This window comes from Centruroides sculpturatus, unplaced genomic scaffold (genome assembly GCF_000671375.1).
Source record: "Centruroides sculpturatus isolate CEXI.00-Female unplaced genomic scaffold, Cexi_2.0 scaffold182, whole genome shotgun sequence".
Classification (NCBI taxonomy): Eukaryota; Metazoa; Arthropoda; class Arachnida; order Scorpiones; family Buthidae; genus Centruroides; species Centruroides sculpturatus.
The window spans coordinates 247,816-272,600 of record NW_019384651.1 but is presented as its reverse complement, the minus strand read 5'-3'; the positions used below and the strand labels follow the sequence as shown (position 1 = coordinate 272,600).

Below are 24,785 nucleotides of genomic sequence, written 5' to 3'. Positions count from 1 at the left end.
TGCCCTGTGCAAGAATTTGCATTTAGGTCCCTTAATTAATTAGGTTTGGGAAAATAATAAAACAAATACATGCATTTTGGGCCTCTCTGTCCAAGTAGCCCTGTTCCAGGTGCACCTGTTGCACCTGCCTAGTTATGGCACTAGGTATGAGGGATACCTGTATATACAGTTGACCCCCTATAACACTGTTGATTATTCCATTTTATATGAATTCCATGTTGTATGAGTCACTTAGATTTTACAAATACGTGAGCCGTTCACAGCCCAGCACACATATTTGTAAAATCTAAGTGACTTGTACATAATGAAATTCATATAAAACAGAATAATCAACAGTGTTATAGTGGGGTCAACTGTATATGATTTTTTAGTATGTTTATTTCTAAGCAACAGTTTTGGAAGTTATTATTTAGGTTGTTTAATATTGAACATTAAAATTAACAGGAAAATTGTGTATTAACATTTTTCAATTTTTATGTTTTAGTTTTTTTCATAAATAGATCCCCCAGTGTTATGTGGAGGAATGATGTTTAATGTTCTGATTTTTACTATTTTTATTATGTTATACTCTTTTGTATTCTTATTATATAAACAGTCCTGTAATTGGGGTTTCTTGATTTAGTAACTAAACAACATAATAATTATTTACCTGTTGATGCTAGCTATATTCCCAGTACCAAAAAATGCAAGAATAATAAAAAATATCTAAAAATATGTTAAGTTTGAAATTTTAAAAATGAAATGAAATACAGTGGAACCTTGGTATACGACCTTAATCCGTTCCCGATGTTTGGACTTATACCGAATTGGACGTATACCAAACCAACCTTTCCCATAAGAAGTAATGTAAAAATGATTAATCCGTTCTCATGTAAAAAAAATGGTTGGCTTTAAACACCTCGCTTTCCGGGCTAGTTCCTGCTTGATTTTTCGTGAGATCAGCGTGTATCTTCTTAGCTTTCTCGCAAATAATTGCTTCCGATACGATGTCTCCAGCACTGTTTTTCAGTTATCCAAAGCAAAAGCAATTTCTCGACATGATCTAATGTCTTCGATCTCTGTTTAGAAATTGATTTAACCCCTTTCGCAACGTTAGCAGATTTAATAATGTCTTTATTTTTCGCGATTGTCCATATCGTCGTTCTCGGAATACGGTAAACAACAGTTAAAATCTCGAACACGCGTGCCACCTTCGTATTTCTCAACAATCTCTTTCATCAGTTCCATTGTAATTCTAGTCATTTTTTTAGTTTTCTGTCGCTTTTCATTTGCCTTTTTGTGATTCGTGATTAATAAAAATAATAAAATTTTACTTACGAATTAAAATCAGAAGAAATTTAACAAAGTTATAAACCGTTGCACAGCAAACATCTAGTCTGGTTTAGTACACCGATAGTGCTACTTGTTCATTGATGGCACGTATAATTGAATTATGTCGTATACCGAAAAAAAGTTGTATACCGAACAAAATTTGTTTCGTTCAAACAGGACGTAATCCGAATTGGACGTATTTTAAAGCAGACGTATACCGAGGTACCACTGTACTTATATAATAATCAATGAAAATAATACTTCTAATAAAAATAAATATATTTAATTTTAATTTTTTCAACAAATTCTTACTGAAATATATACATTAATTTAAAATTTGAGATTTAAATATAAACAAAATTACATAAAAACAAAAAGATACAAAAAAATAAGATCTTCTAATATCATCTATTCCCATTCTATAAAATAAAGATTCTGTTTGAAAATTTATAGCTGGTACTTCAAATGACACATCTTGAAGCTAAAATGAAAAATTTTAAGTTTTAATTTTTTAATGGCATAAAAATAAGAAAATAATTTAACACAATTTAAATATTTACCCTGTAATGTTTTCCTGACAATAAATGTTCTATATATAACCACAGAAACATTGTGACACATAATCCTAAACAAAATAATGCATCATAACTATTTAAATGCTAAGAAATTTTGTTATTTTAAAATCTTTTCTTGAATTTCTACTTTCTCATGGATATTCTAGAGGCTTAAGGGATTCAAAAGTGTATGACAAACATAGCCCTTCAAATGCATTGTTTCAGCACTAGAAGGCATTAAAGTACTGAAAAAATTATTAAGATGCTGCTCTGCAGCACTGCTAAGTACTGTGGTGTATAGTTTCAATCTTACTACACTTCAAGTTTCTTACCTTCAAAAACCTTATGTTTTTGCTAAAGTGGAAAGAAGCTGAAGGCAGCAAGATTGAGGCTTTTCTGCAGCACTGCTAAGTGGTGCTTAGCAGAATCTTAAGAGGTAGCTAATCTAAACTTTAATGCCTTCTAGTATTAAAACAATGCATTTGAAGAGCTATGTTTATAAGACATTTTTGAATCCCTAGACTTCTAGAAAATACTGTAAAAATATTGCCACTTCATTGTGAAACACCCTGTATAATGACATTTCACACAATAAAGGATACGTTATGGACATCAGCAGATAGAGAGATAAAAATGAAATGGCCACATTTAATAATCTTGTCAATATGGATGTTGATCCCCAAATTGGTAGAATAAATGACAAACCTTAAAAATAATGAAATTTTATATTTAGTCACATGCGATTTTGTTTATAAAACTAATTTTTTATATAGTATATAAATAAGAATTTTAATTTATTTACAGTTTAGTATGTAAACAAATTTATATTGATTTTAAAAATCAGCAACTGTTCCAAATTTAAATGCTATTTATCTTTCACTTTTAAAATACAATAAGACCTCACTTAACGCTGGGGATATGTTCCTAGATGACAAAGTGCTAAATGAAAAAGCATTAAATGAAGTCACTTTAATATAGGGTAAATAGGGAAAGGGTGACCAAAAATAAACAAATTTTACTTTAATTTTAACTTATTTTTATATTAATTTGCATAAAAATACAGTGGATGATTGGTTAAAAAACATAATCCATTCCAAGACTTTGTTCGCTATCTGAATTGTTCATAACTAATTATCGATTTACCACAGGTTTTTATGGGAATTTGATTAATTCGTTCCGGAGACTCCAAAAAATAAAAAATATATACTTTCTTACTACATTTATTTATATGTAATAGTAAAAGTACATATATACAAAGTCTTGCATTTTTATTAGCCATGTTTTTTCTGTTTGTGGGGGTTAAAGAATCTGTCCAATGTCGATTGCTTTTCTCTCTTCTTCAGGATTTTTCGAAAGTAATTAATAGCATTGTAATTGTAGAGATCCCAAGCCTATTAACCTCATTCTGATTTAGATGCCATTTGGATGACCATTGTTCTGACATCCTCCCACTTCTTCAAAAGATCTTTAATAGCAGATGTTGGTATTGGTCCTCTTTCTTCTTCCTCTTTTTCAAAAGAATACACATCTTGCTGTGTTTCTTGATGTTCTTCATTTAAGAGTTCTTGGAGTTCTATCATCACATCAGTTTCAGATTCCATTACGAGCTCTTCAATGCTCTTTGTTTCTCAGATGTGATTTTCATTACTCCTTTAGCTGCTTGAGACTTCTTGATATATCTTTCATAGCTAAGATTGTGTCTACTGTAGACATGTTCAAAACATACTGCCTAGCAACATCAGACATTGTCTGCCTATTCTCTATCTTGGCTATTATCTCTTGCTTGGTTTCTACGGTGAGCACAGTTCTTGACATTTCACTCTTTTTAGGCTCTATAATATTATCAGTTTCTTTTTTAAATAAAAAGTTCAGAAAAACACTTACAAAAATTCAGAGAACAGAAATCAACTAGCATACAAAAAATTATTTAAGTGCAAGGTCTGGATGAAATTCGAAATTTGGTACTAAAACATTAATGAATATACAATGGTACAGTTAAACTCTCACCTTTCAAAAAACTGATGCAAAACTTAATGAGTACCTGCCCGATGGTCTCATGAAGACTATAAAAAATTATTTGTCAGAAAGATACAAAAGGCTGGAATTACAAGGGAGAGTTTGAAAATTTGGAGGAATACTATCCGATTGGTATCGAGTTGAGTGTCGATGTTGACATCTTCAGAACTCCGAAAAGTTTCGAATTGTCACCTGGAGACAAGGGAAGACCAATTAGTGTTCACTATTTTATGTCACTTCTTTTTCTGCTTGTTGTGCTCATTGTTTGAACATAAAAATCTTTTTCAAAAGTGTTTGTTATCCGATTACACACTGTATAATGTTAAATAACACATAAACATATGAACACAGAAATCTAAAGTTCATTTTTTGTGACAAAGGTCCTGGATTTTTTGAAATTCTTGGTTTTTGCATTAAAGTTGTGTAGTTTCATTTGTTGCTTTCTTTTGCTTTCCTTAAGTAAATGTCGGTAGCAAGAGATTGCATCCAAAATGCCTCATCTTGCTTTTGCACTCCTTTCAAAATCTGGATCATTTGCTACAATTTGATCAATGATTTTGGTTATCGTTACCAAACTTTTACTAAGGAAATCTAATCTGTAGAGAAATTCTTTGGGTTCTTCATTTTCAGAATCTCTATTTTCCAGTTCTACGTGAATTCCTTGTTCTGCCAGTTCTTGAAGGTTTTTGGTAAGGCTTTTACCAGAAACCTGCAGTAACTCCTCAATATCCTACTCATGTACATCTCCTAGTCCTGCTGTATTGATTAGGTTGACAATTTGATCAACCTAACAATATAATAATAGGCTCTTCTCGTTGAGAATTCTTGGATACCTCCAGCCATAACTTCCACACTTCGTTCATGCACTTTCAGTTAATTCTTGCCAGGAGAAGTTGATATTTCCTATGGCACTATGATGTTATATTTTTTCCAAAATTACACAAAGCACACATAGATTTAAATGAAGTACAGCACTATGACAATTAACCACCTTTTAGCAGATTGGTTTGTGTTTGGGAATAATCGTATTATATAGATCAATGAAAGGCCACAATAATTTGAATTGGCATAAATTTTAGGCTTCTTTAAGGCTTCGAGCAGACCATGTTATATCGAATCAGCATTAAGCGGGGTCTTATCGTATTAAAATTCAACTGTCATTAGATATAGAATAATTTTAATATTTTCAAGATTAATAATAATTGGTAATATTTTAAAGAAAAACTGAAAAATAATAAAAATAGTGTAATAAACATTGTATTATTTAAAAATTTCTTATCTCTAAGATTATTTTATTTATAGAATTAAGTTTTAAATGACAAAATTTCAATTGTTATCAAATTATTATTTTTTAATTATTTTTGCATCTTTAATACTATTAAAAAATGTTAACAATAAAATTATCATCAAGTCTTGATTGACAATAAAATTATATGATATTAGATTTAAAGGATATGAGACCAACTAGATTTTACTCTTAGCCCTAATTAATTTTCTAAGATATTTTTTATTTTTTCTCAGGCTCAAGATTTTTTAATGAGGCTGCCAACCAAAAAAAAAAAATCTGAACAGTAATCAAATTGCTATAATTCAGTTTATCTTGAATGTAGCATTTTATTCAAAAGTACTTTGCTTATTTCCTTATATTTGTTAATAATTTTTTATAAATTATTTTCAAAAATCTGTACAAATCTGCATAAATTTAAAGCCTGTGAAGAAAAAAGTGATCAGTATAGTGATAAAAGAATGTTTAAAAGCATCCAGAAATATTAAATTTAAAAAAATAAATTAAAAATTATTCAAGAAAGTAGATGAAAATACAGCTATTATTATTAAAGAATTTGTGTATTTTAAACTTTCTGTCTACAAGAGTAATAAGTGGTTATATAAGCATATTTGCATTGCTGTTACAATTTTTAAACAAATTACACACCTTTGTTTTTTAAATAACACTTATTATTTATTTATTATTTATAATCACAATATGATTACCTTTATGGTGTTAAAGATACCATGGTTATTAATAGGGAAGTCATCAATAGTAATTTATTAACAAATTTATTATTTTCACATAAACACCAGTTTATATGGGAAATATAATTTATTCTGTAACTTATATTTTGAAATTTTGTATTTTCTAAATTAATATTTTAAATTGTGGAATTAATAATTTGATATTGTAAAGTTCAAAATATATTACATAATCTAATCAAAGAGGATGAGAAAATGCCAAAATGCATTCTGGAGCATTAACTGTTAATTAAAAAAATGAAAAGGTATGTAATTTATCTAAAAATTGTAATAGCAATGCAAATATGCTTGAATAATTAATTATTACTGTTAAAGAGTTTATGTTAGCATATAAAAGTAATAATAATAATGAAAAAACATTAACCATATTGACAAAATTTAACTCTTTTGACATAGCAGAGAATGTCAACACCAAGCAAACTTAGCTCCTATTTGCATTTTTAGTTCCTGTGAATTTAATAAAAATTTTCAAATATCATGTTTGATAACATTTCATTAAAATGTTTCAAAATTTTTATACTGTACTGAATAATAATTTAATCTTTTTTTTGTGGTTCACAAAATTTGGCCCCATAATTGAAGATATAGACCACACTGCTTTTTACAGTTACCAAACAATCTTTATTTTTAGAATGATTTTGACTGATTTTGAGTCATTTTTAATCTTTAAGCAAAATTATATCTTAATCTTACATTTAATCTTTAAATAAATTATTATTATTATGAAAAAAAATAATTACCTAAAATAAGCCAAGATAACATCTGATTTAACAAAGGTAAACCTGTTTTATTTTCAATACTGTCTGATGTACTTTTCATTATGTAGATAGAGATGAAGAGTATAATCACCTAAAAAATAAAATTTAAACTTCAAAATATTTACATTTCAATAAAGACACAAATAAAAAAAAATTGAACTTAAATATAACAACATCTTTGATATTAACTATTAATTATTTTGTAATTATTTGAAGTTGGATGATTAANAAAAAAAGTAAAGATTTCATATACAGATTTTAATGCAAAATAAAAACAAATAAGAAAAGAACAGAAAAATGAATTTACTTGAAATTTTTAATGAGAAATTCGGCACTGATTTTTCGATACAAGCTGATCAATATCTGCGGTAATTGATGAGGTAGCTACAGGTACGCAGCTTTCTAATCGTGCATCACTCAGTCTTGATCGGTGGTCATTTTTGATTAATTTCATGGTTGAAAATAATTGTTCGCAAACATATGTACTTTCGAACAGAGACATCATTTGCTTTGCATTTTTCGTCAAAAGCGGAAATTTCTCAGGGCTCACATAAGATTTTCGATGTTTACTGAGAAAAATACATTTTTTAAATCGGTATTATTCTGCATGTCAATCAATCACTTCCATTTGAAAGTCTTCGGAAACTGTATCCACATCGATATTAAATGGCGAGAAAAGATTTTCATGGAAACCGCTGTTTTCTCAGCTTTGAACATTTGGAATTGTAATTGAAATTCATTGATTAAAATGTCTATATATTGTGCGTATTTTTGAGAAGTAGTAACGTTTTCTTTTTCTAAATGTGGAAAGTGAGACACATTATTCTGCAAAAGATGCTGTTTCCACAATTTTAATTTACGCTCATAGCCCTGAATTTTATCATACAAGTTGTGAATAAACTGTCCTTTGCCTTGAAGTTCCACATTAAGATCATTGAGATGCTGAGTCATGTCGATAAGAAATCCAAAATCGCACATCCATTCTTTATTACCAAAATGACGAAATGCATATCCCTTCATATCCAAGAACAATTGTATTTTGCTTTTTAAGTTGTATACTCTTTTTAGCATTGCACCTCTACTAAGCCAATACTAAGCTTCGGTATTAAAAACCATGTCGCCATATTCAGTTTATAAATCTTTCAGGAACTCTTTAAATTCACGGTGATTTAACGTGCACGACTTTATAAAATTGATTAGTTTAATTATTGGTACTGTGACGTTTGGTAAACTCAATCTTTTCGCACACAAATTTTCCTGGTGAATTATGCAGTGGTTAACGAATATTTCCCTTCCTGTGACTTTCTTAATGTCTTGAAATAGCCTTCCCGATACTCCTACCTCCATGCTTGACATTGCTCGTGCTCCATCTGTCGATATACCATCTTTTCTAATAAAATTGACAAATTTTCCAACACAGACGTTAGTTCATCGTACAGGTCTTTGCCAGTTGTAGTCCCTTGCATTGGAATCAGTGAACACAATTCTTCAGTAATATTAAATTTGGTGTCAATACCAGGTATAAATATAGCCAGTTGTGCTGTATCGCTAATATCGCAACTCTCATCAAGTGCCAAAGAACAGTATTCGAATTTTGCAATGCGTTCACGAAGCGTNGTATAAATATAGCCAGTTGTGCTGTATCGCTAATATCGCAACTCTCATCAAGTGCCAAAGAACAGTATTTGAATTTTGCAATGCGTTCACGAAGCGTTGTTGCTATGTTCTCGGACAAGTCTTCAATTCTCCTTGCAATGGTGAATCTTGATAAACTAATGTTTGAAATAATATTTATTTCATCAGGAAATGCTATTTCTGCAACAGCAGTCAGACATTCTTTTATCATCTCTCCATCCGCAAAGGGTTTCATTTTTTTTGCCAGTATTTGACTGACAACAAAACTAGCTATTACTGCCGTATTTGATAAAATAGCTTGATTTTTTAAAAATAGCCTGTTGTTTTCCCAAGTTTTTCTCCATTTGATTAAACTTATCTATCCGGAGTTGTCCTGTTAAGTTTTTATATTGTTGTTCATGTTTCGTATCGTAATGCCTTTTTATGTTATATTCTTTTAATGTCTACACAGTCTCTGAGCATATTAAGCATACAGCTTTATCTTTGTTGAAAGTGAAAAAATAATCAAATTTCCACTTTTCTTGGAAATGCCTGTTCTCATCTGCAACCTTCCGTTTTTTTGTTTGCTTTTCCGACATGCTATTATGGATTAAAAATTTGAAAGTTAAAAAAATTTGTAAAAAAACTTAATTTTGAATAAAAAAACTCTAATATTACCTTTTTGACAATAATATTGCATTCACGCCTTTCAAGAAACACAAGAATTGCTAAAATAGCTAGTTAACAGCTTACCAGTCTGACTGATTGTGTGACAGAAGCAAACACAAACAAGCACAGACGCGGTGCGTTCGTATTGCATGTTTGAACAAGTCACCGACATGTGAGTAACTCGTCACAAAAAATTGTTTCGGTTTAGTATGTACTACCATTATATTATAATTAATTTTATAACAATACATTGATGGGAGAAAGTCGATAAAATAAATTCAATTTTAAAAATGCTTGGCGGGCCGCATAAACATGTTTAACGGGCCGCGTGTTGCTCATCCCTGCCATAGACAGTATTGGAAAACAGCATGCACAAACTGTACTACAACAAAGCCATAATCACAGATAAAACAATTTACCACAACAGACCAGACATCACACTCATTGACAAACACAATAAAACAACATACATTATAGACATAGCCATTCCAAACACACAATGTACAAAACACATGCACTGAAAAAATTAGCAAGTACACAGAACTCGTCCAGGAAATAAGGCATCTGTGGAGGATGGATAGGATGCTTATTGTACCTGTCATTCTCTCCAGTACAGGTGTGATGCAACACACACTACACAAAAGCCTGGGAGCATTACAATTGAATAGAAATACATACATCACACTACAGAAGGCCACTATATTGAATGCATGCCACATTGTTAGGAAATTCCTGAATACAGACACTGACACACTTATTTAATTTTTGTTTTTGGTTGCTATGCCTTGACTCTGGTCTGGCATAGTACACAGCCACCGGTGTGAACAAAGTAACCCACTAAACCCAACACAATAATAATAATAATAATAAATGAAAAGACATAATCTAATATCATTGATAAAATAATATACTTTTTAAAATATTTATTATTTTTAATAATTTAATGCAATTTTAAATAGTTCTTATAATATAGTGAACTCACCTTCTTGCACAGTAAGCTGCTAAAAGAGCATAAATCCAACCAGTAAATGTTCTAAGAATAATTTAAATAAATCTTGATTATTTAAATATTAAATAATTTCTGTTTAAAAATTTAAACCTGTTTTATTACTTACACTAATGTGTAATTTGATTGTCTTCCTACAACTGGTAAAAAAGGAAAAATTGCCATAATAATACAAGTCATGAACCATAATCCTGCAATAAACTATAAAAACCAAATTTATCTAAATTTTATATTGCTCAAGTTATATAAATATTTTTCTTACCTTATGAGTATATCTTAGGGATGTGGTTAATGGCCACAGTGATATAAATATTAAACCCAGAGAAAGTAAACCTCTTCGAAAAAATGATGCAACCTATTTAATAAGTAATAATTGATAAAGTTAAAAATACAAAAAAAATTTCCAAAAAATTCAAAGTATTATTTTTATACCCACAAGAAGTTCTAATCCAACAATACAAATAATAATAATTCCAATAAATTTTAAAGTATAATTTCTTCTTTCCATATAAATTTGAGCCTGCTGTATTAAATCCCATCTATAATATCATAAATTATCATTATTAAAATCTTTTAAACTAAAACTAGTGAATTAATGTTTAATTTTTATATTAATATGTAATAATTTATTACCTGCAAAAAATTAAATTCCAAAGAAAAACTGGTGTTAAAAAATATATATAATACATTGCTGGCGAGTTTTGCTCTGAATAAAATAAATATAATTTTTTAAACATCTTAAATATAAAAATTATATATATACTGTTTAAAATTTTACTACATATTGTATAACACACAGATAAATTTTCTATTTTATGTCAAATAGAAAATTTATCTGTTTTAAATTGCATTAATATAGAATAAATAAAACTCAGTATATTCAAGTAATATAATTACATATTTATGGTGTAGTTTAAATTTTTATAAATTGTAATAAGTTAATAATAACACTAACTTTATTTTACTTTTTATCTAAAAAATAATCATTCCATCATATTTAGATTCAAGAGAAATAATAGTCAAAAAAAAAAAAACTTTATTAATGTTCTAGGGTATAGCTAAAATGATTATAAAATGTTATATTGTTTAAATTATTTTATTGTTACATGTTTTAAAATTTTACACCAACAAATTGAAGTTGATATGAAATATATTCAAATGCATATAATTTATAAATTACAATTTTTTAAATTTCTTACAAGAACATTGTTAAAATACTGAAATTTTTTAATTATTAAATTTTAAATTATTTCCTGAAACAACTGATTCATATATAATGTGTAAAAATTACTTTTAGGAAAAATTACCATTTTGATTTTGGATTATAGTCATTAAGCACAATAATTTCATTTCCATATACCATATTTATGCATGTATAGGCCACATACATATATAAGCCACACCCCATTTCTGAAATGATATATTTGGAAAAAAAAATAAAAATCTCGAAATTCCTACAAGGAACTGACTGGTACAAGAGTAGAGATGAAGGTATACAGAAATATGGCAACACTGCAAATTCCAAGCAAAGAAATAAAATGATGGTTAATGCTTATTGTTGAGTGCCTGCTCAGTGAATATTAAATGTGGGTCAAGTGAGAGTGAGTTACACAGTAAAGTTTAAATTGCAAGTGATTAATTATTCACAAGAAAATGGAAATCTAGAAGCAGGAAGAAAGTTTGATGTAGATGAAAAAAAATGTACAGCAACGGATTCAAACAAAGGATGCTCTTGAGAAAACATCACAAAATTGCCAATTGTTTTGCAGAAAGACAGCAAAATATCCCAACCTGGAAGCAAATCTGCTGAGATATATCCATGAAATTTGGGCAAATAGATTTTCTGTATCTGTTGAAATGATTCAGTTTGAAGTCCAAAGTAGTATGTAAAGACAATTAATGATATTAAATTGCTTTAACATTATTCATTATCTTGGGTATATCCCGCACCTTAATTTTCATAAAAAAAATTTAGGGTAAAAAAGTGTGGCCTATACATACATAAATACAGTACAATAGAGCATCGATTATCCGACCCCCAATTAACCGTCACATCGGTTAACCGACCGTTCGAGTCGGCAAATTTCAAATGTCCGCTAGTGATGTGGCATTACAATATTTGGCTATGTCTTGGCTACTTTAATATTATTTTTTGTTAAATTTTTGCCNTCCTTTCCAATAATTTAGACAGGTTTCCACTTTATTCGTTTTTATTTTTTTTTTATAAATTTAGAATTTAAAAAAAATAACACTTACTAGTAAATTTGTTGTTAATAAATGTAAATGAAATTTATTTTAAAATTTTTTTTATTAAAATATGTTTGTCCAAAACTATCAAATCAGTTTAATATAAATATTTCCAACTAAAGAGTGATGTAGAATATTTTCAAAACCAAAAATTTCCCCTGAATATACAAAAAGTGAACTTTCTGTTTAAAACAAACAAGTTCATCTTATCAAGAATTGACTATATGTATTTATATGGCTAGCTATTAAATTAGTAGTACCAACAGGTTCAAATAATACAAGTAACTCAGAATGTTACAAAAGACAAACATGTTAATGGCAAAATATGTAAGTAACATTTTTATATCATATTTTTCATGTAATCAGTATAAAAAATTTTCTATACAAGAAAATACTTATCAATATAAAAAATTATATACTATATTATTTGTAAAAACATTAAATAATTGAAATTAAAATTATTATTACTTTTTATGTTATATTTTCATTAAAGTTAATGTAAATAAGATATTTTCATAAAGAATAAGTCTTGTATTAGTTTTTTCAGAATGTTTGAGAACTAGTACAAATGATAGGCAACTATTTCCTTCACCCACCTATCCACCCATCCTAAAATAATTTATTCAAGTCTATCTATTGGACCATTATATTCTTTAAATATAATTGATGTTCATCAAGTAATTAGATATTCTTGCTAAACTTTTTTCTGCTTATATGTCACTGAAAAGCTGATCGTTAAATTTTAAAAATTAATTTGTTTGAAGATAAAATGTACAGATAATATCCACTCCACTAAAACAATGTTCTGCTCCATCTTTGCCCTTCCAGAATGAAAATCTTAGCACTGTTACTATCAGCAACAGACATTTTAGGTAGCATATAATAGTTGGAAATTCTAGTATAAATAGAAAAGATATCAGACTATAAATAAATATTTTTAAAAAGCACAGTAATTTGAGTGTTTATCTAGTAAACTGTTTAAAATATTGTCAATCAATTTCCACAATAATTTTATAAAGATTTCTAGAATTTAAAGATAAGAAAGTAGTATATAATTGTTTTTAATTTAAAAAATTTAAAGTAATAATATATATATATTTACTGTTACCTTTAGCAAACATTGGAAGAATATCTGGACTACCCCATGCCCAAGTATATCTACTTTCATTGAAAACTGAATCAAATTCCACAGGATTTTCTTTCCAACCTTTGAAAACAGCACTTACATCTTCATAAAATCCTGCAGCAATTGCAACATGTCCTGGTCTTGATTCAGTAGGGACTCGAGTATGAGAAATTCCCCAGGCACCTTTACTGCTCAAAATATCCCTTTTTTACAATATTAATATATTTTTTTAATATATAATTTTATCAGCTATAAAAATCTTAACATTAGTATATATTATATGAGTTGAATAACTTATCTATCAAATATGTTTATGCAGCAATTAGAATCCATTTTATCAGAAAAATTATATAACTGATATTTATATCAAATTACTGAATACAGGTATTTATTTTCAAATAGTGATTATGAATTAGATTTATGTAAAAATAATTAGTTACATGTTTTAATTATCATAAAAACAGCTTAAATGATTATTTAATAAAATTTGAGAGATTTAACAGTTTTATTCAATAGTGTATTTTATAAAACACATTTCATGACATTACTTCAAATAATAGTTATAAAATGAATTACACTTCATGCCTACATTTAACTATGTAAAATAAATAATAGTTATGTTTCTTATGATATTGTAGGCTAAATGTAGTAGTTTCTATGTTTATATCTGATGTATTTATATTGTTATNCAGCTATAGTATGGCTAATTAATTATAAATATTCATTAATTAATTATAAATATTATAGGATTCAAATTAGTGACATGTATTAAATTTAACAAGTAGAAATAAATTAATCAATTTAGAATACTCTGGAATAAAAAAGTGATTCAGAGCAATACTCAAGCCTACAACTGCTGCTTACTGTGCAGATGTATTGCCAATTATCCTATCCAGACTTCCATTCAATGTTTGCCTCTAGACAAATTAACTTAAAAGATATTATGTCATTTGATGATTATAGCCCAATTAAAAATCCAGCAGTATTGTTCTTTACTACTATATATCAAACTTAGTTTATACATAATTATATTTTACTGTAGAAACAGTATTAAATATTTTTGTATGCAACTTTTAATTATTAGTATTTTATTAAAATTATAAAAAGTATTATTTTCATAATTAATAGAGTTTTCAAATTATAAAACTTACCATATAGTAACCATGTGACAATTGAACCAATAAATAAAAACAATAATGTAATTTTTAATTTTGGATATTCGCCAGCTAATAATACTGATTGTTGTTGCTCCAAAGATATATGAATAATAGCAGTATGATTTTTAATTATTAATAAAATCACATAATTAATCCAACCAATGAATGCAAGAAATAAGCTGACACTAAAATAAAAAATACATATATTTAACACACATGTATAATGTTATACAGTAGACCCCCTATAACGCGGGTTCCTATAACAGAGATTCCTATAATGTGGCGAAAAACTTGCGACAGTATTCATATAGATGCTAAAAGGGACTTGTAAAACATAGTCGCTGACAGGATTGGTTGAATCTGGACCAATAGTAGACGAGCAGCCGAACTACTTACATGCTACAGAGAGTTTAGGTGAGTAAGTTGAGTTTACTATTGTCTACAGTATTATAAATTAGGTACTGTATATATAATTATATATTAACTTATTTTAACTTTATTATAATTATATATATACTTTCTGCCGTCCAGCGCCACACTACAGAGAGTTTAGGCGATTAAGTTGAGTTTACTATCGTCTGTACAGTATGTAAATTAGGTACCATAAGTCTAATACAGTACTGTAATTTTATACATTTCTTGTGAAAGAAACATTTCTTATTCAACAACCATAAAAATTATTTATATTAATGATGTCTCCAAAGGTCAACAAATTTTTTGCAAAAAAATAACTTATCAAAAATCGCGGCCGCCGTTTGGTGCGCTGCTCCGTGACGAAAACAAGCTTAAGCAATGGCGACATCGAACGGTGCACACTCGGTAAGTAATTCTACAATTTTTTGTTTATAGTATAGTTTATATGGATTATTCCCCAAAAATTATACATGTTTTGGAAATGTTGAGTCGAATTAGTCTAGAATTGATTAATTTTATGGAAGGAAACCTTTCAAACAGCCGTAGTCCATAAACTTCACGTGTCGGGCTGCGATTGACTCATGTATTTAAGGATTCCTACAACGTGAAATTCATATAACATGGAACGTATCTACACATTATAGGGGGGTCTACTGTATTTATTAATTTCAATAGCTATGCTATATTTCAATTGTATAAATTAGATTTAAAATAATTTCACATTCAGGATTAATTAGTAAGCAAGGCTATTTTCTGACATTAAATAAATATTACGTTATATTAAACTAGAATTTTAGTACGGTCACTCTGAATTCAATATTAAGATTGATATATAATATACATAAAGACAGTCTTTCAATGCTACAAAATGTGTANTCAAAATTGTGTTAATCAAACAGTGGTACCTCGGTGGAACAATAACCATCCACTAGAACAAATTTTTGATTAATAACAAATATTTTTATTTTGTCATTAGTAAAAAGTTTTTTTCTGTGATAAAAATGAGTAATTTAAAAACAAAATGAAATCTTAGAGCTCCCTTGGGATTAAGAAAAGGGCAACCCAATGACAAAGAAGGCTTGTGCCCCATCTATATATATAACCCATTCAACATGTATCCGTCCTTCCGTCCGTCTGTCCCGTAACCGTTTGATAACGGACACTAGAGGCGCCCCTATCGTGTGTCATATTTAAAACATTCAAATTAAATTAACAATTTTAATTATTATTTAAATGAACAATATATATTATTATTATTCATTTGGCCAATAAATTATTATTTGGTCAATATGACAATATAAATAATTCATTATATTTGTATTAGGAATTTATTATTGTCACGGAGTGCCTGTAATGTTCACTAGGGGGCAAATAACGAAAAACCGGATAGATTTGAACCACTACGATAAAACGATAAGGTTTAAAATAGTTAAGCTAATTTTTTAATATAATAATAGTATATTAAGTGCATTAAACATGCCTCATAGGAATTTGTAATACTGCTAAAACGCCCACTAGGGGGCGTCCCGGGCTACTAGTTTGATAATAAATCAATTTGTTTTAATTCAAAAACTTTTCCATGTCCAATTAATTCTGTTTAGAAATATATTTTAATAATACCAATAATAATGTGAAATTATTTCCATTCTAATAAAAGAACACTAAAAAACAGAAAAAATAATTATAAAATGGATTATTTCATATCACATTTAAAATAAAATTATATTTTTTCCAGAGAAGACAATCTACATTACAATTATAGATATTAAAAATAAAAACTTATATCACAATTTAATTAGCAAGTAACAAACATTTAAATTTATTGATTCAACAATTAAAATTATTTAGTTAGACCAGAACATTGGAACAATAGTAAAAAGTATAATTGAGAAGTTGTTAAAGTTTCTTAAAATAAATTTGGTCTTTTAGATAAGAATCTTGTCAGACAAAAGTCAGTTTTATCAGCAGATGTAGTGCAGGATATTCTAGCAGCAGCAGTGGCATAACTACTAAGTGTGGTTAAGTGACACTTAAGGGCTTATGGTGTAAGGGGGCCCCAGATCAGACCCTGAATACTGTTTCTATGGAACAGTATAACTATGAAAATTTTTAATTATGTAAGAAAAAAATTTTTGTTTGTTCAGACCAATGTTCCCTCTAAGCTGTGCGGNTCCTTCCGCATTCACACATCTCCAAGTATTTGAAAATATTTTCTTTCCACTCAAAAATAAAATATGAATAAAAGTTTACGGCTTTGTGAAACTTCTTTTTTTAGTTTATGCCGTTGAAATAAATAAATAATAAAAAAATTAAAACATTTGTCGGTTTTGTTTACATGTTTATTGGGCCGCATTGGAACTTGCCTTGGGCCGCATGCGGCCCGCGGGCTGGACACCCCTGATCTATAGTATTCAAATACAAGAATTGAGAACTACTTGATTCTAAAAAGTTCTCATTCCCAAGAACTTGTGCTAGGTATTCAAATGCTTGTCAGATGCAAATAAACCAAGTTTTTGGGACTCTACTGTACTAACTTTAATGCTCTAAATCAAATTAATCATTTATTTCAATCTCTGTTATTATCAACATATTAATCAACTTGTTTTCAAGATGGCAGGATGGCTGAGCAGTCAAGGTGGCAGCCTACCATTCTAGGGAACCCAGGATCGAATCCGAACAAATAAAAAAATCCCCAGGAATTTTCAGGGGAGGTCCATTCGAATATGTCGGGCCCTATCCCTTGCCGGCTACCCGTTTGTGGGCCTGGCTGAACCCATAACAGACTTGCTAAAAGAGGCCCTCTTAATGATCACAAGGCAGAAGAGTTAAAAAAAAATCTTGTTTTCAAGTATTTGTGTGAATTAGTTGGTAACTACCAGTACAAGGCAAATTGGCAGCACTGTGTTATCTTATTCTGATTGTGAATTATGTTTGTTGCTTGTTCTCAAGAACTCAATTCTCAAAAATGCATTCCAATTCTTGAAAGTTCTCAATTCTATTCCTGATTAATTCTAATAAAGACTAATAACATATTAACAAAGACCCTGTGTTTGTATGTCCCCTTGGCACATACCCTTTGTTTTTGGAATACAGTTTGTCATGTCTGCAATGGCCATTATACATAGAGATGAATTTACTTATAAGTGGAATTTTAATTTTCCACTTTATTCAGATTAAGTTACATTCTTCATACCCAAAAGTTTCTTTGAAGTCCACATTGTTACCAGCTAATAGTAAAATTAAACATAGAAAACTGATCCTTTCCAATAATTTAGACAGGTTTCCACTTTATTCGTTTTTATTTTTTTTTTATAAATTTAGAATTTAAAAAAAATAACACTTACTAGTAAATTTGTTGTTAATAAATGTAAATGAAATTTATTTTAAAATTTTTTTTATTAAAATATGTTTGTCCAAAACTATCAAATCAGTTTAATATAAATATTTCCAACTAAAGAGTGATGTAGAATATTTTCAAAACCAAAAATTTCCCCTGAATATACAAAAAGTGAACTTTCTGTTTAAAACAAACAAGTTCATCTTATCAAGAATTGACTATATGTATTTATATGGCTAGCTATTAAATTAGTAGTACCAACAGGTTCAAATAATACAAGTAACTCAGAATGTTACAAAAGACAAACATGTTAATGGCAAAATATGTAAGTAACATTTTTATATCATATTTTTCATGTAATCAGTATAAAAAATTTTCTATACAAGAAAATACTTATCAATATAAAAAATTATATACTATATTATTTGTAAAAACATTAAATAATTGAAATTAAAATTATTATTACTTTTTATGTTATATTTTCATTAAAGTTAATGTAAATAAGATATTTTCATAAAGAATAAGTCTTGTATTAGTTTTTTCAGAATGTTTGAGAACTAGTACAAATGATAGGCAACTATTTCCTTCACCCACCTATCCACCCATCCTAAAATAATTTATTCAAGTCTATCTATTGGACCATTATATTCTTTAAATATAATTGATGTTCATCAAGTAATTAGATATTCTTGCTAAACTTTTTTCTGCTTATATGTCACTGAAAAGCTGATCGTTAAATTTTAAAAATTAATTTGTTTGAAGATAAAATGTACAGATAATATCCACTCCACTAAAACAATGTTCTGCTCCATCTTTGCCCTTCCAGAATGAAAATCTTAGCACTGTTACTATCAGCAACAGACATTTTAGGTAGCATATAATAGTTGGAAATTCTAGTATAAATAGAAAAGATATCAGACTATAAATAAATATTTTTAAAAAGCACAGTAATTTGAGTGTTTATCTAGTAAACTGTTTAAAATATTGTCAATCAATTTCCACAATAATTTTATAAAGATTTCTAGAATTTAAAGATAAGAAAGTAGTATATAATTGTTTTTAATTTAAAAAATTTAAAGTAATAATATATATATATTTACTGTTACCTTTAGCAAACATTGGAAGAATATCTGGACTACCCCATGCCCAAGTATATCTACTTTCATTGAAAACTGAATCAAATTCCACAGGATTTTCTTTCCAACCTTTGAAAACAGCACTTACATCTTCATAAAATCCTGCAGCAATTGCAACATGTCCTGGTCTTGATTCAGTAGGGACTCGAGTATGAGAAATTCCCCAGGCACCTTTACTGCTCAAAATATTCCTATTTAAAATATTAATATATTTTTTTAATATATAATTTTATCAGCTATAAAAATCTTAACATTAGTATATATTATATGAGTTGAATAACTTATCTATCAAATATGTTTATGCAGCAATTAGAATCCATTTTATCAGAAAAATTATATAACTGATATTTATATCAAATTACTGAATACAGGTATTTATTTTCAAATAGTGATTATGAATTAGATTTATGTAAAAATAATTAGTTACATGTTTTAATTATCATAAAAACAGCTTAAATGATTATTTAATAAAATTTGAGAGATTTAACAGTTTTATTCAATAGTGTATTTTATAAAACACATTTCATGACATTACTTCAAATAATAGTTATAAAATGAATTACACTTCATGCCTACATTTAACTATGTAAAATAAATAATAGTTATGTTTCTTATGATATTGTAGGCTAAATGTAGTAGTTTCTATGTTTATATCTGATGTATTTATATTGTTATTTACAAATGTATTCCGGAGAAAAACTTTAATGAATCAATAAAATTAAATTATTTAAAAAATACAGTAATAAAATTCTCAGTAATAATTAAATCCAAAGAAATAAAAAAAGATGTCTTTTTTTTACTAATGTTCTAAGATTTAATGATTCATCTTCAGAGATAAACTAAAAAATAGATTATCTTTATTATTAAAATTTATCAAAATAAATAAACTTGATGTACAGTATAATTTGCTTACTTTGCATAATTAACAAACAGAGAATTCAGTAAAATTTTTTATAATAAAAATATTTTTAAATTTTCAAAGGCTTAGAAATATATATATATTTTTAAATTCTTTACGTTTTAAATGATTAGTGAATTGAAAAGATTATTAGTGCATAATAAAATGACAAGTTATATTTAAAAAACCATAAAAGTGATACTGATATATTTTATCATAAAAAGTTGCAGCTATTAAGCAAGTATTTATCCCATCTAATAATATTAATATCATATTTTAAATGATATGTAAAAGTAGAACTGATACAATATTAAATACTTATTTATTTTATAAATTTTTTCCAATTTTTTTTTTGCCCTATGGGCTCTAAGAGGGCCTTTTTTCTAGGCCCATAAAACAGCCAGGTGATGAGGGATATAGCCTAACATATAATTTCTATTTAAACATACATGAAGAATTTATAAATGTGGTTATTTCAAAACTAACCTAATCACTACCTTCTATACTTCATTGTCATAATTTTTTTTTTGATTCCTTCTTGACTGATAAACCAGAGATTTTGATTATGATCTATGTGAAATGCATATCAAATGTCATAATTTCACTTCAGAGAGGAATGTCAAGATAATTATGACATTTGAAATGCATTTCATATAAATCAGAGATTTTAAATATGACCTATTAGTCAACAAAGAATTAATAAACAAAATGTTTAAATGATTTTATAGTAGTAATTTAATCTCTGATTTTTGTTTTTAATTACAAGATTTTTAATAAATAAATAAATACTCCTTATAGTGAGATTTTACTTTAATTATATAATTATGAAATTGCTGTAATTAATAAATACCAGTAATGTGACTACACAATTAAAAAAATTGCAAACAAACTTGAATATAACCTATATATTTCAAAAATTTCTCTAAAACTTCAGTAAAAATGTATTAATATGTAAAAAAATTTGTTAATTTTAAACAATAATTTTATCTGATATTATTTTTAAAAATTCATATTTTTTAACAAAACATGAGAAATAGTTAAATCATTAACATGTCAACACATGATTAAACAACTAAATAACCAATTTTACTTGACATGACAGAGATCAGAAAAATTGCTATGTCTCATTAGATCTCAGATTCCAGGAAATTTTTTACTATGAACAATACTTTCATCCTATTCCATCTTTAACATATCTTTATTATGTATTATATAACAAAGACATTTAATTTCATGCTATTGTACTGTACTACTATATGAAATACACAGAAAAAAGAAGAAAAACAGATTATTTCTATTTTTTTACATTTTTTGTACATTATAACAAATACAGAAAATTAATCTATCTTTAAAATTAAAAATAAACATTTTATATAACAAATGTATTTTATATAGAAGCATCACCTTACAAATGATCATTTTATTTGTTTTATGAGAGACAATGTATTTTCTGTTATACAAACTTTATTTATGGTTAACATAAAATATAATTTGTTCAGAATAATTAGTATCTAATTATGAATTTGCTTAATTTATAATTTGTCAAAGGATATTAGTTATGTTAGCATTACTAAGCAAACTATAAAAAAAAACACATTATAAATAACGTTATTTGCTATTATTTTCATTGCAAGACATTGAAAATACCATAATTTTACCTCAAATAAGGTGCTCTGCTTTCTTCTTTCTCATTAAGTTCTAGCAATTTGTCTGCTCTCAGTCCATCAGCAACAAACAAAACAACTCTTTTCGCGGGAGGAGGCAATGGTATGTAATGAGGGCTCAATCCATGAATAATTGGTGATTTAAAATATATATCGAATACAGATGATAAAAATATTATGTGTATTACAATTCCTAGCGTCGTAACCCACATAACTGAAATCGATCGCGGGAAGAAGAAAGACATACCACGTTGCGTTACGCGATCAGAACATATTGAATCGTTTCCAATTTCTCGCCGGATATGGATGTGGATGTCACGTGATTTGATTTTGAAAACTGATACCGAGATGTTGAAATTGCTAACGTTTTAAATTTTCTTCTGTACCTAAGATAAAATAATATATGTTACATTATAATTATATGACCATAATTAATATTTGTTGATATATAAAAGTTATCTTTTTTTTTCAAAAAATGATTTTGATAAGGCACGTCATTAATTACGTATACGTGGAGGAGTTTGAAAAGTACATCGTTGTATGCGATGAGAAGGGGGGTCGCGACATTGTCTACGTGAAACACTGAAAAAAGTTGTAGTGTATCGGCTAAAAGTATATGTCGCGGCCAAGGGCGTTAAAAGATAAAATGTGATTGGAAAACATTTTTGGTACCCTTTTCGGTTAGTCTGACCCGTTGTTGTATGCTCGTGCTATCGACGAAATAAAGGCTACTTGGATTCATTCCTGTGTGTTTTATCTTCTTGTTACCCCGGATTTAACAAAAGTTGTATTATATACGTACGAATTCGTTATTATAAACCTATTTATTAGCCTTTCTTTAAAACCTCTCAGCATTCTATGGGCTTTTATTTAGCAAGAACATTATGAGTTCGGCTAGGCATTAGTCCAACACGAGTCCAACATTAGTCAGTCAGCATACTTAAACTTCAATCTGCCTTGATAATGGCTTTCTAATTCCTAATGGAATCTTTCGCCGTGTTCGTCACTTAAAGCGCCTTCGTTCCCGTGAAAGATGGGAATCCAGGAACAGTCATGCATCATCATACATTCCTAATGATCCGTCAGGAACAGGAATGTATGATGATGCAAGCACAAACAGCAGCATGGTATATAAAACTGTCATAGAGTTGCCGTTAGTTCAAAGGCAGAAGTTCAGAATTGTGAGGTCGCATGTATGAGTGTAACAATGCATTTTCAATTTTATTTGCATTTGAGACTATAAAATACGTATCGTAATGCCACTTAAGGAAATTGTAAATATTATCAGAATCAACATATCCCAAAACCTATAAAATTATAAATTAAATTACATTACAATACTTTTGTTTATCGGTTATCAAAAATTCGCTTATAAATATTGTCAAAAAACAGGTACATGACTTTTTGACAGTTAGATGGTCGAGCCGGTTAACTGCTCCTTAGGACCCAGAATAGAATCTGGGAGCACAACTGTCCGGGAATATTTCGTGGATGGTCTATCCTGGATACATTTGGTTAAGTCTCAACAGCCAGCCGTCTCATTGTGAGTATGGAGAACTCATTATGGGTATGGAAAAAGACTCTCTTACTGTCCACAGGGCAGAGAGTCAAACGTTTAAACATTAAAAAAATAAATAAGTAAATAAATGAGGCTTAAAAAGTAAATTCTGGATGCTGCCTTGAGTAATGACATTTGCGAAGAGATGCAATCAAAATCAAAAATCATTATTATTTTTTTCCACCTTTAATCTATTACTTTCAATCCAATTCATTCTACTAATAATTTTATTAATTTAATTTTTATATATGCGATATCTTTTGAATATGAATACTGTATCATTAATAAAAACTCTTTAACCAATATTTCTTTTAAGCTTGCAAAATGTTTGCAATAATTGTTTTTGTGAAATTGTTTGCAAAATGTTTATATTAAAAGAATTATAACAAATAATGAATTATCTCCATTTCTATATTGTTATAGGACAGCGTTTCTCAATCTGTGATCCTCAGATAGACTTGAATTAAATCCTTGTTCATTAATGATTAACTTTTAACAGTTTACTTCAAATTTAATTGTGTTTTCATATGTGCTTTTCGATTTATTGTCATAAATGGCACAGTACGTCCCAAATAAGGTAATACCCACATAGGTAGACGTCCGGATGCAGTCTACCGCTCTGAAGGACTTGGGTTCAAATCCGGACGGGCCAATAAAATCCACTGAAATTTTTTCTGGAGGTTGTCCATGCAGATATGTCAGGGCCCCGTTTTTCACCAACGGGCCGAACCCATAATGGGCTTGCTAAAAGAGGCCCTCTTACAAGTTAGTGCCAATAGGGCGGAGACGCAGTGGCATGCCTTGACATTTGATGATAGGGAATCTGTGTTTCTGTAAGAAGCCGACATCCAGGGGCAATCAGTCAATTACGCGTCAGTGATGGTCTAGGGCCCATTCGTATCGTTTATTCGATAAGCCAGTAAAAACCGTAGACTTCTCTAAATGCATTTTTAATATCACAATTACATTCCGAATCGCTAGCACGATATAAGGGCTACAATTAGAAATACAGTAAAATAATAAAAATTTACTCGGTGAAATAAAATGTGTGGTGGATGTACCGGTACATACCTGGTACAAAATATTCTTCAATTGTATGAATATACTTTTACAGAAAATTATAATTAAATATAGCTTTGTAAAGAAACGTACATAAAAATATAAAATATTCTTTACTTTTTTAAATCTTAAACAATGCACTTAGTCAAATAGCTCCCTATGAGTGGCTAATGGATGGAATCGAAGACGGTTGCAGAGCGTGCATACACGCGGACTGCCAAATCCCCAGG

General features: G+C 28.5%; 1 protein-coding gene across 1 annotated transcript in view; it reads right to left on the bottom strand.

Annotated features, from left to right (window-relative positions):
- LOC111626311 (GPI ethanolamine phosphate transferase 1-like) overlaps positions 1–22,282 on the bottom strand; it is a 28,300-nt gene extending 6,018 nt beyond the window's left edge. The window contains exons 1-15 of the mRNA XM_023369633.1: positions 21,933–22,282; positions 19,315–19,567; positions 14,484–14,703; positions 10,593–10,665; positions 10,396–10,498; positions 10,222–10,314; positions 10,069–10,160; positions 9,936–9,986; positions 8,779–8,884; positions 7,457–7,684; positions 6,653–6,761; positions 2,468–2,570; positions 1,872–1,959; positions 1,694–1,792; positions 650–705 (exon numbers count right to left, since the gene is read on the bottom strand). Of these exons, the coding sequence (XP_023225401.1) occupies positions 650–705; positions 1,694–1,792; positions 1,872–1,959; positions 2,468–2,570; positions 6,653–6,761; positions 7,457–7,684; positions 8,779–8,884; positions 9,936–9,986; positions 10,069–10,160; positions 10,222–10,314; positions 10,396–10,498; positions 10,593–10,665; positions 14,484–14,703; positions 19,315–19,567; positions 21,933–22,183 (1,925 nt within the window). The 5' untranslated portion in view covers positions 22,184–22,282. The remainder of the gene's footprint in view (positions 1–649; positions 706–1,693; positions 1,793–1,871; positions 1,960–2,467; positions 2,571–6,652; positions 6,762–7,456; positions 7,685–8,778; positions 8,885–9,935; positions 9,987–10,068; positions 10,161–10,221; positions 10,315–10,395; positions 10,499–10,592; positions 10,666–14,483; positions 14,704–19,314; positions 19,568–21,932) is intronic.
- Positions 22,283–24,785: the final 2,503 nt, after the last annotated feature.